Source organism: Metopolophium dirhodum, chromosome 5 (assembly GCF_019925205.1).
Source record: "Metopolophium dirhodum isolate CAU chromosome 5, ASM1992520v1, whole genome shotgun sequence".
Classification (NCBI taxonomy): domain Eukaryota; kingdom Metazoa; phylum Arthropoda; class Insecta; order Hemiptera; family Aphididae; genus Metopolophium; species Metopolophium dirhodum.
This window is the reverse complement of record NC_083564.1, coordinates 35,386,942-35,406,585: the sequence shown is the minus strand read 5'-3', so window position 1 is coordinate 35,406,585 and position 19,644 is coordinate 35,386,942. Positions and strand designations below refer to the sequence as shown.

The 19,644-nt window shown below is 28.9% G+C and overlaps 2 protein-coding genes and 1 pseudogene across 2 annotated transcripts; all 3 read right to left on the bottom strand.

Moving 5' to 3' along the window:
* Positions 1 to 6,642: 6,642 nt before the first annotated feature.
* Positions 6,643 to 11,712, bottom strand: LOC132945706 (probable cytochrome P450 6a13; annotated as a pseudogene).
* Positions 11,713 to 13,036: 1,324 nt separating this feature from the next.
* On the bottom strand, positions 13,037 to 16,011 carry LOC132944191 (gamma-glutamyl hydrolase A-like). Its single transcript, XM_061013417.1, is given in 5 exon segments — positions 13,037 to 13,440; positions 13,442 to 13,454; positions 14,205 to 14,437; positions 15,478 to 15,589; positions 15,657 to 16,011. Coding segments are annotated over 5 exon segments (945 nt in total). The 5' UTR covers positions 15,887 to 16,011; the 3' UTR covers positions 13,037 to 13,083.
* A 951-nt stretch (positions 16,012 to 16,962) lies between these two features.
* On the bottom strand, positions 16,963 to 18,049 carry LOC132944192 (gamma-glutamyl hydrolase B-like). The gene is made up of 3 exons (XM_061013418.1): positions 17,742 to 18,049; positions 17,563 to 17,674; positions 16,963 to 17,486 (listed from the first exon to the last, which is right to left on the bottom strand). The coding sequence occupies exons 1-3, from the start codon at positions 17,972 to 17,974 to the stop codon at positions 17,460 to 17,462; spliced, it is 372 nt and encodes a 123-aa protein (XP_060869401.1). The 5' UTR covers positions 17,975 to 18,049; the 3' UTR covers positions 16,963 to 17,459.
* Positions 18,050 to 19,644: the final 1,595 nt, after the last annotated feature.

The following is a 19,644-nucleotide window of genomic DNA, read 5'->3' as shown; positions in this document are numbered from 1 at the left end:
CTAATCGATTGGTATATAGAAAATAACGTTAAGTTATAAATAGGACGTGGATTTAAATGCATTAAAAATAAGAAAAATGCCTTAAAAATACGATTTAATGCACTTATACATATTACAAAGCTTAATAAAATGGCCAGAAAAATTAAAAGTCCAATTTAAACGAATATAAAATAGAATTTAGATAGTTGTATAGGTAGTGTATTCGTTATATTTTGAGTTTCATTATAGCACATTAGTCAATCAGATGCTATTTAATATTTTAAAATAAAAAAATTCGACAGTAATTCCATATTGGCAAGTGTTGTTTTCTATAACTGAAGACTGAAGTTATAGTATCGAACATAATGGGTACGTAAAAAAATAGAAATATAAGAAAAAAAATTACCTTTATTTAATTGTATTTAATTTTTTTCTAATAAGTTTTTATAAAACTGACTTAATCCCATATAAATGTTCTAATTTCATTTTTCAATTCGTTGATAATATATGAAACGAATTCTTTGCTTGGAAAACAAAGTTTTAGAAAATTCAGAAAATTCAGTTTATATTTAAATATTATAAATAATAATTTCTGATGCATTGGTGCTGAAGAGTGAGGGGGTGGATAATCAGCCGAACCGAAATCTAATATCTTAAACACTTAATATAAACAATTTTTCACACACGCGTCATGGTATGAAAATAAAAAAATATTTATAATTCATATTTATACCGATTTTTTACTGAAAAAATAAATTACTTTAATCTCAATATTATTTATTAGTTAACGATATCTTTACTCAGAATCGTTTTTCGTTTGTTCGTTTTGTATTTTAATAATTTATACGTGGATATATTATTATTACTAATAATTATAGTAGTTGTGTTTGTTTTATTTTTTTAATTTATTTAGTACTATACCAATAAATTATATATTAATTAATAATTTTTAAAACATTGTGTTCAAAAAAATAAAAATAAATGTGATTTTAATTAGAGTCTTGTAATGTACCCACCTAAATGTAAAAAATAAATAAATATAATAATAACTGTTGAACTTTTAGGGACATAATAGGTAACACATTCGTGTATGTAGTATTACACAATTTATATAGGTATATTTATATACCTATACGAGTATATGAGTAGGTATATTATTCATAAGTGCGCACACGTCAGGATAGGCAGTTGACCATTCCGTGAATATACTTTTATGTGTTCATGGTTATACATCCCTAATCCCTATGATATAGAATATAGATATTAGGTGAACAATAGAAGTTAAGTATGTGACACTAAATTAATAGTGTCACAAACCTAATACCTATAACTTATAACGTTGTATTTGGAAAAAAAATTACCAGTTATTAATTAAAATTGTATCTTATGACTATTATCAGTTATAAGTCATAACATATATTTCTATAAAATAAACCAAAATATTTATATATTTATATTAAGTACCCTGTATAGGTATGCACCTATTAATTATAATTATTCTACAAACAGGGACTGGAAAAACGACGACGGCGTTTATATCTCGCGTATTTTATACATTTCTAGTCCGGAACTAAAATATGCGCCTACAACACTTGGATAGCACATTTTTCGTGACATTAAATATTTGTTTTAAGTCTTAAAAGTAAATTTGAGCCCCAAAAGAATATAAAAACAAACATACTTTAATTATCGACTCCTTCGGCGGAATCCGTGACGTGTGTGAACTGCGACGCCCATGAGGAAACGCTCCAGAATACAGCCAGAACTTAGAATATTGTGATTTATGAAAAATAAAATTATACGAAACGCAGTAAGTTTTTTGCTCATATCTTCTTTGCTTATTGAAATTTTAGAATTTTTAATCGACTGTGTCTTTTGCAACGACTTTGAGGTTTGCCATAGATTAAATAAATAAATGATAGATATTATACTAGGTACGTCAATATGATGAATCCACGGATATAATTATAATGCAACTTTTTATATCAAAGAGTTCTGTGTTAAGGACCAATTTGTTCATTGAAATTTGATATGACAATAAACCAAAATAGTTTATAATTTTGAATTTGAATTATAATAATATGATATAGGTATTATTTAAATTATTATTTTCGTTTATCAATTTAATTATTGATTAAGGTGGTGAATAGATTTATTCGTAATAAAGATTCAATTTTCATATATAATATTATATTATAGGCACTCAGTATGTAATCATATGTTTATTTTTAGTTTAATTTAATTGTAGGTATTTAGTAAACAATAATAGGTATACGAAATTGTGTTTTCGAATAGCAATTTATTATTTGTATTAATACCTACACCATAATAGGGAACTAAAATTTTGTAAATGATGTACAAATGTATTTTTGGTGTTTTAAGGCTGCTGTAAGATCAATTTATGAGAATCCTTGTATTAAATTGTTAGGATTATTTGATATGAATAATTATTTTATTACATATAGGTTTATTACATATAGGTAAGTCGATCAGAAACCATATTTACACTGAATGTTAATAGTAAAAAGCTATTAAAATATCTATGATTTGTATTTATTTGTTAATAATAATTAAGACTTAAATATTAGCAGTAATCTTGTTCCTTTCCCAAAATGTTTTTTAATTATTTTTAATTTAATTTACATTTATCCCAAAATGATCTCTGAATAATCATTCAATGATGAATTTAATAGTTACATTCTCGGTTACATTAATTGGATTATAAATTAAAATAAACTTCAGTTCTCAGCTTCTACTACAACATTATTATATATTTTATTTTATGTTTTTAATTTTTTAAACGCAGTCTGCACCTTGTGTTGGTGATTTTACACGTAATATAATAAAATTTATACTAGTGATGAGTAGGTAAGTACCTTATTGTTTAATCAAATTATTTACACGATTATTAACTAAAAAAATGTCTATGAAGTATAAACATCCGCATTTCCATTAACTATAAATTCATAGTTGTATGAGCTATACATGTTACATATATTTTTCAAAAAAACTATTTAAAAAAATTTTAATTTTATTTTAATTTTATTTTAAAGCAATTTTTTTTAAGCATAATACGTTTTGAAAACGGCCAGAAAAGAGTTTGTTTTAAGACTGTCTGTCTTGATAACAACTAATTTAATTTAGAGTGTATTGTTATATTATATTATAATTAAATTAATAATTATAGTAAAATATATAATTGTAAGACATTTAATACCTATATCTATAGCCATCTAGGGTATAAACTACACTAAAAAAGGTGTAAGAATGCTAATAAAATATATGAGGTGTATAATGTATTTATGTATATAAAAATATAAAATATAAAGATTAATAACATTATATTGTTTTAAATACTTCGCACAAACCTAAGGCGATACCCGGCGTATAGTATAACATGCAAAAAGGTGCGTATTAAACTTGTCGTGGTGAAACGAAGACGGTCTCGCGTATTTTATACATTGCGCTATTGGGATTAAACTTATAAATGCTTCTACGCCACGTAGTTAACAGATTGTCCGTGGCAATAAATATTTAATTTAAGTCTAAAAAGTAAATGTAAAATTGTAGGTAATAATATGAAAACAAACTTACTCGTAAACATCTACTCTTTCGGTGAAACGTAGCTAGAGTGCCGCCATCGCCGAAGAAACAGCTATCTTCATCCATCTCCATCTCCATCTAATCATCTCATTCCGATGAACCGAAACTTGAAAGTATCGAAATACTATACAAAATAACCTGATGATAATGAAATTTGCGAGTTTGTATTAAAACTTAAATTATAATATGTACGGTTTAACGAACTGTCCGTTTATATTAGTAGCTTATTATTTTTTTGTTCACTAAAATCAAAATATACAATATATTACATTTATAATACAATAGTATTTGCTGAAATTATTAGAATTGTTAACCGTCGCCGACGAATTTCGACAATTGACGATTGCCATAGATATTATAAAATATATTATTTACTATGATAAATCCATAGAACTTATATATTATAGTATTATACTCAGTACCTATACGGTACATTGATAAATCGTATGTTCTTTTACAGAAATCTTTGTCATATGCAATAATGCACCTATTCTGGTTTTCTATTTCAATTATAGTTCGCATGCCAAATTTAACTATACAAACTGGTCCGCAAGTTTATAGACATTCTAATACATTCTCCCAGCAGTGCTAATAGACACAGTGTTTGAGAAGTTATATTTTTTTGGTACCTAATTAATTTACAATATGAATTATTATAAGTTACCTATGTAGGTACTTGTCCAAAACTCTACTACCGGGAAACCATTGGTATTTATGGTATAGCCTTACGAAGTTCACGATTTTCGGGGTTTTACGCACCCATACAACGCTTAAAGTTTACCGAGCTTAAGTATTACAAATTAATTTTTTTTTTAATCTAGGTAAATCAACGTTTTAAAATTGATGATGCAAAAATAATTCTGACACCCCCCATGGTGGTTTTACATAACAAGTCGATGGATGTTTTTGATTTTAATTGTTCGAGCAAGCGCAGTGTGGTATACCAGGTACATATGAAAATACCAAAAATGTCAATTAGTTATAATACATATAACTTAAAAAAAACCTGACTGACCGCCAAGTTCTGACTTCCCTGTCGTTTTCAGTTAAAAACTAATGATTTCCGGCAATTTTTTTTTGCAATATCGTTCTTAATTTGTTGTTACTTGTAATATATACATATTCCTATTTTAAAAATATTATTCGTGGGTAATTGAAACGTCTAAAATATATTATCATATACAAATACGATAATAAACAAATAATAATAATTCAACTTAACCGGCTACGGTATTAATAATATTTAATAATATCAATATAAATATAGTATACAATATCCTAGGCTGACAAATCGTCTCCACTTAAAATCGTTTTTCGTATACTATGATATTATATCATTGAATTCAAATTTAACACTATCTATAACAGTCACCCACTTGTAACCTACTGTTCAGCCGAGTCACTTCCAATTTTTTTTTTTTAGATTCTGAGGGAAGCGATGAATGTATTGATTTTACAATGATGTGTGTTTTTTTTTATTTTTTTTTTTGTGTCTGTCATCACCTTTTAGGACAGTAAAAGTGCTTGAATTCTCTTTAACGGTAACTTTTCTGATAGGAAAGTAAATCTAGTTGGTACTATGGGGGGGTCAAAAGTAAAATTTTCCCAGTAGTTTTCAAAAGCGACGTGAAAAACAAAGGAAAAACTGGAATTTTTTACGCAAAGTCTGTTTTCGAGAAAATCGATTTTGGTTTTTGGTGCAACTCTAAAGCAAATGACCGTTGGTACATTAAATTTTGACTGAATGCTTATATTAGCATTTTCTATACACCATAACATTTTCCAAATATTTTGACTTATTTTGAGCTGTTTACGGACATTTTCAGTTTTCAATTTTTTAGTTATTTTTTCTATAAATATCAATAAAATTTTATCTGTTGAGTAAAAAAGCTTGAAAATATAATAGAAGATTCCTAAGCTATTGTTTCAAAAAAAATTGAAAATCCTTAGTCACAGTTTTTATTTATAAGCATTTAAAGTTCAAATTTTGACAAAATACTGAAAAATCACGAAAATTAGCAAATTATTTTGAGTTGATAAAAATTTTTCTTTTTAAATCTAAGATTTGAAAATGTAATATAAGATTACTCATAAGTTTGTCTACCTTTATCAAAAAAAAAAAAATGTCTACAAGAAAGTCAAATTAAATTTTTATGAACGTTTGAAATTCATATTTTTACAACATTTGATATTCACTCGATTTCTCATGTAACGATTTTCTTATTTTGTTGTAATTAAAAAACGTATGACTGTAGATACTTGAAAATTTCACTGAATGTTTATATTAGCATTTTCTATACACCATACAATTTTGAAAATATTTTGACTCTTTTTGAGCTGTTAACGGACATAGTCAGTTTTCAATTATTGTAGTTTTTTTTCTATAAATATCAATAAAATTTTATTTGTTGGGTATAAAAGCGTGAAAATTTAATATAAGGCTGCTGATATATCGTTCTAATAGCAGTTAGAAAATATTAAAAATACATAGGCTCAATTTTTATTTATAAGCATTTAAAGATCAAATTTATAATTTAATAATTATTTTGTAGTTAAAAATTTATAAAATGTTCAACTTTTGTAGCTAAGGATTAAAAATTTAAAACAAGGTTCCACGTAAATAGGTTATTTATAAATTACTTTATTCACTATAATATCATCAAATATACTTGGTAATATCATAGGCTGACGGACCGTTTTCGCTCAGAATCGTTTTTTTTATACAATGATATTATATCATTGAATTCAAATTGAACACCATCCATTACAGTGACCCACTTGTAACCAACTGTACAGCAGAGCGACATCCGCTTACCCACCTTTTTTTAATTGACCTCCCTTTTTATTTAATTCCTGATAAACGAGTTTTGGATAAGTACCTACCTACATAATAGGTACCTGTCCTACCTATATTAATTAAAAACTATTTTTAACACGACGTATTTACTTATTATTTTTGTCTTTTAGTTTATCTAATTTTGTATGATTAAAATATGTTTCCTTTATACCCAAATAATTTTTAAGTACCTACAAATAATATAGAACTCAATTTTATTTTAACAATAAATACTTTTATTAATACAGTGTTGACTTTGTAGATGGGTAGTAATAAATTAACTGTACATTCAGGATTACATGCATTCAGGTGAATAATTATTAGATTGCAATGATAGATGTAAGATGTAAGATGTATTGTTGATTCATCAATACGATGCTGGGTGGACTTGAGGACTTCCCATGTTCAGCGACCGGCGTCGACCCGTTTTGTGGCACAGCGGAAACTTCGTACAGCTGACTCTTCGACAAAGACACTGTAATATTATTTGAAAAATATTATTTCTACTTAATCGTAATAACTGGGTATAATGAGTTTAATATTATATTATATTACAATAAATATTAAGTACCTATATGATACCTATTCACATCCATTACAGTGAGCCACTTGTAACATACTGTACAGCAGAGCGACATCCACTTACCCATCTTTTTTTAATTAAAAAGCTTGAAAGTAAGCTAAGGATGTCTATTTACGAATATTACCTATGTTATTCTTTTTATAGACACATCATTGTAAATATTTTATATAAAAATGCTACTTTTAAACTAGAATCAAGAGTTTTTATATTTTATTTTTATTATAATAAAATAATAATCGTTCATTTATTTAGCACATTGAGTCGGGATAGTCGAATTGCACTTACTACCTAAAAAGAAATGGTCAAAACCCACCTATGCAAAACCGTGGTCCGTCGCCAAACGGTAAGTAAGTGCTAGACATCCGTTTAGCCTTTTCTTCCGGAGAAAACCTTTGCGGGTCAAATTTATACGGATCGGGGTAATATTCTGAATCGTGATGAATACTGTACAATGGTATCATGATCCTAGTGCCCTTTTCAATGACCAAAGACTCGCCGGGCACTTGGTATGTTTTCACTGTTTCTCTGAACAACGCGCTGGTTATTCCGTACATACGCCCAGTTTCTGAAATATACGAAATCGACAGTTTGAAAATATTATGATATATTTCACTGTAAATACTTAATACACAGACTTCAGAGGAGATGTATGTGATTCCAAAAGCAGTATCTAAGTTACGTTTACAGCAAACTCGTCGACGGTTGACCGTCGTTGACACTAAACTTATCAACGCCGGGCATCCATCACGATATATTATCATCCGATACCTATTATATATTAATATATTTTTTTTTCATTAACCCATGGCAACATAGGCCATTGTGGGTGGTTTTTCAACTGTGAGGGAGGGTACTGTAGGTTGGGTTAACACGTGTGTTTAGTTTTGGCAGAATTTCGAATTGGGCACCCGTAGGTTTCTGCCATGCCCGGTTGGAGGATGGCGGCCTATTATATTTAATATAATCGTAAATCGTAATATTCACCTGCCAATACCATGTCAGTGTAATGAAGATCCACCAGAAAATCATTGTTCATTTGCCCGTGTTTTTTCAACTTTGAATTCATCTCGTCACACATTTCTTCCTGGATGTGTGGGTTCAAAGCTAACTGATACAATCAAAAACTCAACATGGAAGGCACGGGTTCGAAACCGGCGAAAAACATCAAGATTGCATTTGCAACAATATCCTGTTCGGTAAATCCATCTGAAACATATAATACATATACATAGATCAAAACACCGTGCATTTTACAATAAGTGGGGACACGTTTTATATGGTAGGTAGGTATATATAATATTATCCGACCAGAAATGTTTAATCTTTTTTTAATTATAGACATTATAATATAACTTTACTAGATGTTTTAAATTTTCGATTATTGTAGTTTATAAATATCGACAAAAATATTCTCATTTGGTCAAAAAGCTTTAAAATGTAATTAAAACTATATAAAAACATTAAAGATAAATAGGCAAGCATTTTTTTTAAGCTTATCTAGTAATTACTTAGATATTTTATGCACTCATTTCAAATGCAATGTTTTCGGCGAATCCAAGTTTTTTAAGTTATGCAATAATTTATCATTGAATTCAAATTTAACACATATATTACTGCAGTATCTTACTCAATGACTATAACTATACTAACCCTTAACATATTCTAACTATACAGCAGAGCGGTTACTTACATTAACTTGAAAATTCTAGAAATCGTTTATTTTTTTAAATATTAATATTGTAATTATCTCCGCCAATTTATAAGCTCCCAGTGGTGGCGAGGTAAGTGAGGCGGCGCCTCACCTAAAATGTTGAAGTAAATAATACTCAAAAAGTATACTTCTTGGCTCACCTATAGCACATATTTCAATAGTAGTTTTTAACGTATTTATGATTTTATTTGTGAAAAATTTCTCCTTTACTCTTTGTACCTGATTAGTTGAATGTCCTATCACATCTATAAAGCTAATTTGACCATTAAAAAGTATAATATAGGTATTAATCTTACTTTCATTTGTCGAGCCCAACACCAAGTCTTTTCTCGCTTCTATCAAACTCTGTGCCACGTCATGTCTGACTATACCGTTCTCCTCCCTGTACCTGATGACTTCGTTTATCGTTGACTCGTAAAACGCTGAAGCTGCGGGTGAAAACTCAGCGATTCCCAATAGTTTTGTCAATCTCGGTGACGTCAGCGCCAATATCTGAGCGAAAACAGTCCTGAAAGTAGGTTGGAGTAGTTCTTTTCCATACTTACGAAAATCCGAATTTCCGTTCTTGACTGTGTCCAATTTCAAACCGAAAGCGCACGTCCCGATGACGTCTGTTGAGTACTTGCCCATGGTCTCCTTGACTTCGATCTGATCATTTTCCTTAATTTTTTTCGTGATGAAACACATCAGTTCGTCGCTGCACGAAGCTATCTGGCTGTAGGTCAGTTTCAGCTTGCCGGACGAGAACCCTGGGCTCAGTTTCTGTCTCATCGTTTTCCACTTAAGACCGCACAGAAAGAATAGCCCGTTCGCTAGTATATTTGTTGACGGGTCCTTGTGGAAACCCCGATCGGCGAAGTGCGAAAAATCTTTGATCATTATGCTGTTGATGAGCTCAGGGTCGCGGATCATCAGGAACGGCGTCTTCATCTGATAGAAACCGCAATATCTCTCGCCGGCGAACCGTTTGTAAATCCTGTCGAATGTGTTCACCTGGAGTTCAAGCCCCGTCACCATTCTGAACGTGTTGCCGACCAATGGCCACGGCGGCACGTGGGCTACGTTCAGTTTATGCCATTTTCCGTACGTTCTGGTCGAATAGTATAGTAAAGGATCGTCGATATCGCAACGGCGACTCCGACAACTGTTGGAGAACCAAACAGATAATTATTATGCTGATGAAATATTATTATTATGGTCGATCCCGAAATCACTGCAATCGCGGCACGGTCACGGCGTGCACACGTCTCATCGTATAGTTATGGAGTGACTGGTCGTCTGCAGTCTCTGAGGTAGTTTTGAGACGTATAAATACCTACTGACGTACACTTTAGTGCTTGCGCTTGTTGCAATTTTATGTTAACGTATTATAAAATATAAGTAGTGTCTTGAACGCGCAACCATAGATAGAAGGGATACGAAAAAAAACATTACATTCTATATATTATTGCGGTTGTGTTCGTTTCGAGGCCAACTTGTTATTTTTTATCTAAGCATATTATAGGTATATTTTGAGTCTAATTTCGGACGTGCGTTCATCAGTTTAAAATTATAAGGTATGAATTATTAAACGTTCACTTGGTTATATATACTCGGCCTTTTTTAGAAACACATCCTATATTATGATCATTAACTATTTTTAACTAACTCAGATGCCATCTAAATTATATCTTATACTTACCTTCTGTAACAGTACTCTATTTTAAGTGTAATAATCATCAATCAATTTTAGTGTTCGTTAGGTATCTGTATAGATACGTTCTGTCTGCAGTCAATTTGTATTTCCAATTTAAAGTTTTAACCATGAACACTTCGTCGATTTAAATTTTAAATACATCAATACATAATTATTACTTTTTGTTAAACATAACAAATTATAACATAATTGTATTGTAATAAAATTTGCGTCAATATAACTAAGTAGGTTTTTTGTATTGAGTACCTACCTAATTTGTTTATATTTCTAATTTAATTTTCAAAATATTTTTATATTTTCGTTTTAGTAATGATCTACTCACCGTGATGTCGCTGTTGCTGTCCAATGTGTTTTAATAGATATTTTACTTGCAGTCTATAATTGTTTAATAATTATTAACTGCAATGTTTCGTTTGCCATAGAGTAACTGTTTTTATTTCCTAAAATACTGTATATCTCCTAATAATTAATTCCGGACAGTCGTAATAAAATTATATGCTATTAATCATCAACATTTTATGTGCACTATATTGTACATTGTATATTGTACCTAAATTTTTATAATAGGTACATACATATTGTTATAACTGTTCATGTAGATTGATAGTAATATATTATATATATATAGTAAGTACCTACTGAATGTGCTTTGTCATAATAAATATATGATATAAGTACATTGTTTCGATCGACAATTATAAATATCAAAATATTGATTTTAAGTTGACCTGAGCTTACCCAGGTACATATTTTTTCAATCGAACGTTACTATTAACATTTTTAAATATGCTAAGACACCACGAAACCCGATGGTACCTATTTGAGTACGTTTATTTATCATTAAAAATTGAATTTTGAGCAAAATAATAATAACTAAAATAAAATTTGATAAATTATACAAAAAACGCGTATAAACTATACACTTAAGTACATAGCTATATTTTTTCCTTTAATAAATCATTTCAGAAGTTATCCTCATTAAAATGTGAAATACCTACATTTATTTATTATAATTTTATTATGATATACTAATAATGAGCTCTTATAGTAGTATATATACGTAGTAAACGTAGTTTCATAGAAACCACGTAATACTTATAACAATACATTCATGATATTCAATAATTTATATTAGATTAGGTAGGTATGTAAATATGTAATACACCAATACTCCTTCCAAGTCTACTGACCAATGCAATCAAGGCCTTAATTTTATTTTATTTTTAAAAAAAATTTATTTTAACTAAATACGCAAAGTATTAAATACTCCATCTCCCCTGCCACCAACCTTGGCCCGCGGCCATCGTCTAACATTTATTTGTGGCTATAAACATCAGCAGGTAGTTTGCAATCAATCAATTTTCAAGCATGAAAAATTATTTTTAGTATGCAATAGTGAGCTCACCTACTATTGGTACTATTAAGTAGTAAATATAATCGGTGATGTCATCAGTGGAAATGTTTAAGATTTTGTCCTGAGGGGATAGGTACTACAATAGACACCTTTAATTATATTGTACCAACCTTCTACATATGTTCTATATAATTTAAATAGCGATGCTATGAAATTTTCGATGCTTGTGTTTTTATTAAATTTGAAGTATTTCTAATAAATAATAATGCTACATTTTTACAACAAAATTTAATTTTCACTATTTTTTAATATAATAAATTTATTCGGCTCCCTTGTAAGTTATAAGTCATTATTATACAATGTACCCACCGTGAAAATGTGGGTTATCACCAGTATTAATCACCGGTTATTGTACACTGGGATGATAATTCTTTAAACTAGTAAAATCTAAAAACGACCAAAATGTACGATAACATCGTATATACCCAACCTAATTATTTATGAAATCCAAAAACCCAAAATGCAAGTTTTTTTAAATATGTATAAAAATAAAATTATTGGTACTACTTTATTACTTGTCAGTTTTGAAAATATTTGGTCGTTATTTTCTAGATTTAAATTACAGAAAACACGAAGAACTCATTTGTAACAAACTTTAAAATTATTTAATTATTTTCATGTTCATACAGCAATCTAAAATTATCAAAAATACGTTTGCACAACTTTTTTGTATACCGAAGTACATACCAATACACACGTCATACATATCAAGTTCAAAATGTTTACAAAAATTGATACGTGGTGGATACGTGGCGTGGGAGGATCTGCCCAACACTCGGTAAATTAACCGAACTTAATTTAAGCGTGCAAAAATGTTATTTGGATACATTTTGTTTAAATAAATATTTTATAAATTAAGTACCTTCTATAATATACAATCTATATATTACGGGTAATTATATATAGGTATATAGGCCTAAAATTAAATTACGTAAAGCTAATAAGCTTTTCAACTTGCTCACTCTGCTCACCAACTAGGATTAACCCAGAAATTTTCAAAACTGTTAAAATGAAATTTTATTTCAGTAATTATTTGTTGTTGTTATAAAAAGTCACGTCTCTCAATTTATGTGTTTTTCACAAAAGTATAACTATTAACTATATTAATTAATATACTTAAATAATTTAAAGATGACGGTATCTTAAAATATTAATATAGTATACAGGACAGTGATTCATCATTAGGTAACAATATATAAAAAGTATCAACTGAATTAATTGTAAAAATCTACAATTTTAATGCACCCATAGTGATTGATTTTTATTCGTTAAAAAAGTAAACTTGCTCGAAAGTAGAATTCAATTTTGCCACGTATGTGGTAGGGTAATTATAAATTAATTCATTTTCCAGCATACTTTCATTGATATATCTGTGGTTATTTTTACGACATTCATTTACAAACCAATCATAAAAATAGCGTGCTGAATAAATTGCTGACCAACTATGAGGGTCATTTTTTACCCATTCATAAGCATTTTTTTCCGGATGGAATTGTAAACCCACAAATGGGTAATTTTTAGCTTCAGCTGTAGATATGAATGTCAAATTATTTTCATCTTTATTTACTGTTATAGAATTCCAAAAGTTATCTAACTCCATTGACGTAAAGTTTTTTTTTTGTTATACAATGTCTGTAAAAAAAAATTATACCAATATTACTATGATATCTCTTATTAAGCTCCTCATAAAAAATGCTCAAGTAAATAAATTAATAAAATCATTATCAATTTTGATGTATATTATTTTATTATTAAGAATCAAGATCTAGTAGAAAATGTTCAAGACTTAAGAAATCTTTTTTTTAAATTTGTTTTATTAGAAGTAATAAAAAGCCATTTAGAAGTTTATGATACTATAATATTGTAATACCTAGTTAATATAATATAAATTTTAAGAAATCATAGTAGAATCATAGAAGACAGTAGCTGGTTCAAAAATGTATAGTAGGTACCTAACGTTCAAAATTACGTAATGTTCCTACGTGGCGTTATTTTATCATATGGCGATTTCTATCCCCACCCCCCCTGCAGCTAGTCTCGGTTACTGGTTAGCGACCCTTCTATCTGAGTAATTATCACGTACCTAACACCACACTGAACACCGAAAGTTTGTCTTTATTTAGCTAATGACTATTATTATATACTCGTGTCTTGAAAATATTGCCCGTTTAAATGTTCATCCTAATCTAATATCTTAATTTTGTTTGTACATTCACTTATTTTAACTTATTAAAATTTAATATTTATAGCATACTTAAATAGCTGAGCATACTTTGCTAGGAATGGGTACACGAATACTTAATATACATTAATGGTAAATTAAATTATACATAGCCTATACAAGCTACAGGTTATTTAAAGATATTGAATAGTTAAACATACGTATGATGATTTGCTGTGACTGGTTCTGTAAGTAATATGTTTCGAATATCCTTTGGCATTGTTTTGAATAACACACTTTTATCTTCCATTGTTGGTATTAAATTTAGTGGTAAATTCACGTTGTTCGAATTACAACGTATCAGAGGATTTTTTCCACCAATGGATGAGATTAAAAGAAGTTCAAATCCTAGACAAATTCCAAGTATTGGAAAATGATCTCCACCATCATTAATCTATAAACAATTAATGTAAACAGAATAATCGAGATACTAAAATTTTTATCACGAGACATAATTGTGTTTCCCTACAGTATAGAAAAAAGCGATCTAAACTTTACGGTAAAAATATGTACCTAATAAAAAGGTGAACAAGTGGGTACCTCTCTGCTGTACAGTAGCTGTAATGGATATGTTATATTTGAACACAATGATAAGCCATTTTACACGAAAAACGATTCTGAGCAGTTAACGTAGTCCTTATAATATTATTATTTTTTATTCGTTGGTATGGTGATAAACAAACAATTTTAGTTAGAAATTAAAATCCCATTTTTAGTGGTTTTTCGTAATTTGTCAGTAGTTTTCCTCGACGCTTTCTAAAATTACTTGGAATTTTTAATTTTGACCTCACAAAAGTACTAACTAGCTTCACTTTTCTATCAGAAAAGATGCTGATCTTAAAAATCGAAGCATGCTTACTATCTAAATTTATTGTTACTGACGGACAGAAAAAAAAACCACACATCATTGTAAAACCAATACATTCTTTCACTTCGCTCAGAATCTAAAATATGTAATGACTGAATAATCAACGTACTGCCAAATTACGAAACTGTGATATTTGAAGATTTCAAATATGTCATATTAACCACAATATAAGGGTACACTAATAAATGATTTTAAAAATTGATCCAAACAGCTCAACAGCTGGTATGTTTCGGCAAGCAGAAATTGAAATTTTTGTATTTTGCCGTTGATTAAATATAATATAGTCCGTAGGTACGTAAAAATTAACTACATATTTCAACAATAAATATCAACTTGGTAGGAATAAACGGAATTTTCTCATTTGCTTTTTTATATCTAAAAGAGGAACACATTATAAAGATGGCTTTGGACCCTGAATTTTGAAATCACATTAAATATCACCAGAAATCTCAATTACTTCAATAGAATGGCCGCCATGCAACGTAACTAGAAATTATCAAAATATCTAGACTTATAAATAGCCTTAGAAAAATAATAAATTTATAAAATTATAAATTAATTATTACACGTTTGGCAATGTTAAAAACTTCATTCGTAGATTGACTGATTCCGAAACTAATATTAAACGCACATCCTCCTCCAGGGACCAAAATTCCATTTACTTTGTTCACTACATCCCTGAAACGTTTTATAATATAGGTAGTAAATTCTGTTTTGAGAAATGAAATTTGCTGATGTTACATACGTATAATATTCAGTAGTCCTGTTTGTGAAAACTGGTACAACTCGCCCTCCAGAAGCTTCAATTGCCTTAACATAAGATGCAGCTATATACGAGTTATTATATGGTTTTAAATGGTTTAGATAAGACCAATAAACTTCTTGTGTTAGTATTCCAATTACTGGACTTTCATTACAAATTGTTAGTTTTGTTACAAAACTCAAAATTAAAGTTAGAATAACTGGTAAATACATATTGTTGTATAAATTTTACCAGGACTAAATTGAAATATTATAACGATCGATAAAAATCACTAGCACAGAGTACACGCCAATATGGATTGATTATGATTCTGTGTGCATTATTAAAATGAATTTTGTAATCAATTGATTAACCTTTATATAACATCGCGTTATCTAATTAATTCGTTAAATAAACATAATCTATTTACCTGGCTATTTTAATCTCAGGATGACGCAATGTCGGACAAAGGTCTAGTATATTTTGATGTTCTCGCACTTATCGCCGTCTGATAGTTACAAAATTTAAGCGAAATTAGTGTAAATGATAAATAGACTCTACGTATTAATATTATAATATGTTAACCGAGCCACAGCGTTTAACCTTACAATGGACTATAGTCCATAAATCTGGCACAATTTATAAACTATAATCCTATCCATATAAAGTAGCATTTTGGCAAACCAGTTAATTTGAAATTTTGGCAAAAACTAGTCAGAATTAGCGAACATAACAAAATTAGCATACGAGGCGATAGTTTCATCTCTACGAAAACAACCACTTTCCGAGCTACACCTAAAGGACACCTGCGGGTCCACGAGCCGATCATATCAAAGGAGCCGACATCGTATTTAAGGACGCTAGAGACAGAGCATTATCAGATGTACCAAAGCCACTAAGAACAGAGGTACTTCACGCCACTCAGCCATATACACTGCAAGACGACGATATTATACATTTATACTATTATAATAAACAACATTTCATTTACTGTTCAATTGACTACTACTTTTATATCAAATCATCATCTTTTGGATCCCTGAAGGGGCATCACGTAACATTAGTACAAATAAAAAGTACCTTAGCTATTGTGTGAAATCCTGTGAATGAAAAGGTATTAATAATCAAAATGAATCGGAATTAATAAAATTATCGATTTTTTTATTAGTTTTTCTAATTTACGGTAGGTAGGTTAAATTAATATTTACCAAAAAACGATTAATATATTAAATAACGCTGATATTATAATATTTGTTCACGCATACATTAGTTATTAATTTATAATAACTCAATGCTGACATATCGTAGAATGGTGTTAAGAAATGTTAGAATGAATTTGTGGCAATCAAAATTCAAAACTTAAAATTAGTTTAAATATTTTAAAAACTGTATTGCGTATAGAAATTATAAACTAATAATTTAGGTAGATAATTCCTTATGAAGATGCTTAATTGTAATTTGTATTAGGTACATTCTCAAGGTTTTCGACACAAAACAATTTAATTTATCGAAAATAATAATGTAATGTACAAAAAAATGTTGTGTACCTGCGTGTACCTATTTGTGTATTATTGTGTTTATATATAGGTTGCATTAGACTACAATTTTCAACAATGCATTTCCAGAAGATGCAATAATAAGCATTTAAACATTCACAAATAGTTTAATATTTTGAAATTTAGTGAATAATGTGTTCCTCTTTTATATAAAAAAAAAAAAATGAGAAAAATCCGTTTATTCCTGCCAAGTCAATATTTATATTGTTGAAATGATCGAATTTATTTTTTACGAACGGCTATATATTGATTATTGAATGACTGCCAGGCAATGTATCTAGAAATTATCAAAATGTTTGTCCTTATAAAAAGTATAAAAAATAAATTGATTTATTAAATTATACATTAATTACACGTTTGGCAATGTTAAAAACTTCATTCGTAGATTGACTGATTCCGAAACTAATATTAAACGCACATCCTCCTCCAGGGACCAAAATTCCATTTACTTTGTTCACTACATCCCTGAAACGTTTTATAATATAGGTAGTAAATTCTGTTTTGAGAAATGAAATTTGCTGATGTTACATACGTATAATATTCAGTAGTCCTGTTTGTGAAAACTGGTACAACTCGCCCTCCAGAAGCTTCAATTGCTTTAACATAAGATGCAGCTATACACGAATTATTATAATATGGTTTTAAATGGTTTAGAGAAGACCAATAAACTTCTTGTGTTAGTATTCCAATCACTGGTCTTTCATTACAAATTGTTAGTTTTGTTACAAAACTCAAAATTAAAGTTAGAATAACTGGTAAATACATATTGTTATATCAATTATTTTACCAGGACTAAATTGAAATACTATAAAGATCTACACGAATCACTAGCTGCACTATGTAAACACCAAAGTAGACTGAATAGGGTTCTGTGCGTATCACTAATATGCTATATGATTTTAGTAATCAATAGTGATTGACATTTATATAACAATGCATTATCTAATTCAGCGGTTCCCAACATTTTAGTTGTACCGACCACCAATTTTGTAAAATAATCTTTGACGCCTACTAATAACACACGTATAAATATACCTATATATTATATAAATTTATATACTTATTACTTATATTATATACCTACGTAAGTTATTAGAAATAAAAGATTTGAAAAAAACTTTATTCAATTTAATCACAAGTTTAAGTGTTAAGCAATTTAATGTGATTTTTGACATTGCTTATCCTCCACGAAAGAGTCAATAACTAGATTAAGACTGGATAGTTTTAGTCTTAAATCACTCCAAACATTCAGTTTATTTAAAAAAAAAATTAAAGTAGAAAAAGCACGTTGACAATAATTCACACAGATAAGTTGTCGAAAAGCCCATAAAATTTCTCGGTGCAATTTTAGCGATTTCAGGATAGTCTTGCCGAAATTTAACTAAGATTTAAATTAAATCTTAAATAAATTAAATCTTAATTAAATTTAACTTAGAATGGTATGCTTTTAAAAAACGATTTTAAAGTTGGATTACATGGAACTACCAAATTATCAATAATTAAAAAATTCGGCGTATGTTAAAATCATAAAAAAAAATTGAATACAGGTGTTAAATAGAAATTAAATAGTAGGAACACACATTACAAAGTACAAACTAAAATACCCAGAATCTTAAACAGAAAAAACTAATAGAAATATATAGTTTATTCAAGAAGATTTATTCATAGGGCACCAAGTCATCATTGTTCTAGTCTATACAAAAAATTTGACTAGTCACATAACTAAAAAAAAAAATTGAAGGGAGGTGTTGGCGCCCGCTTGCAAAAACATGTTAGAAAACAAAAAAAAATTGAAATTAATTATATTGTGTCAATACGCATTACAAACTTCAAACTAAAATGTCCAGAATCTTAAACAGAAAAAACTACCTAATAGAAATATATAGTTTATTCAAGAAGATTTATTCATAGGGCACCAAGTCATCATTGTTCTAGTCTATACAAAAAATTCCACTAGTCACATAACTCAAAAAAAAAAATTGAAGGAGGGTGTTGGCGCCCGCTTGCAAAAACATGTTAGAAAACAAAAAAAAATTGAAATTAATTATATTGTGTCAATACGCATTACAAACTTCAAACTAAAATGTCCAGAATCTTAAACAGAAAAAACTAATAGAAATATTTAGTTCAATCAAAAAGGTTTATTCATAGGGCACCAAGTTATCATTGTTCAAGTCTATACAAAAAATTCAACTAGTCAAATGACAAAAAAAAAAATTGAAAGAGGGTGTTGGCGCCCGCAGGCGAAAGCATTTTAGAAAACAAAAAAAAATTGAAATTTAAAACTTCAAACTAAAATGTCCAGAATTTTAAACAGAAAAAAACTATTCAAAATATTTAGTTCATTAAGGATGGATTATTCAAAGTGCACCAGGTTATCAATATTTAAAAAAATCGGCTAATGTTAAAATCATAAAAAAAAATTGAAGGGAGGT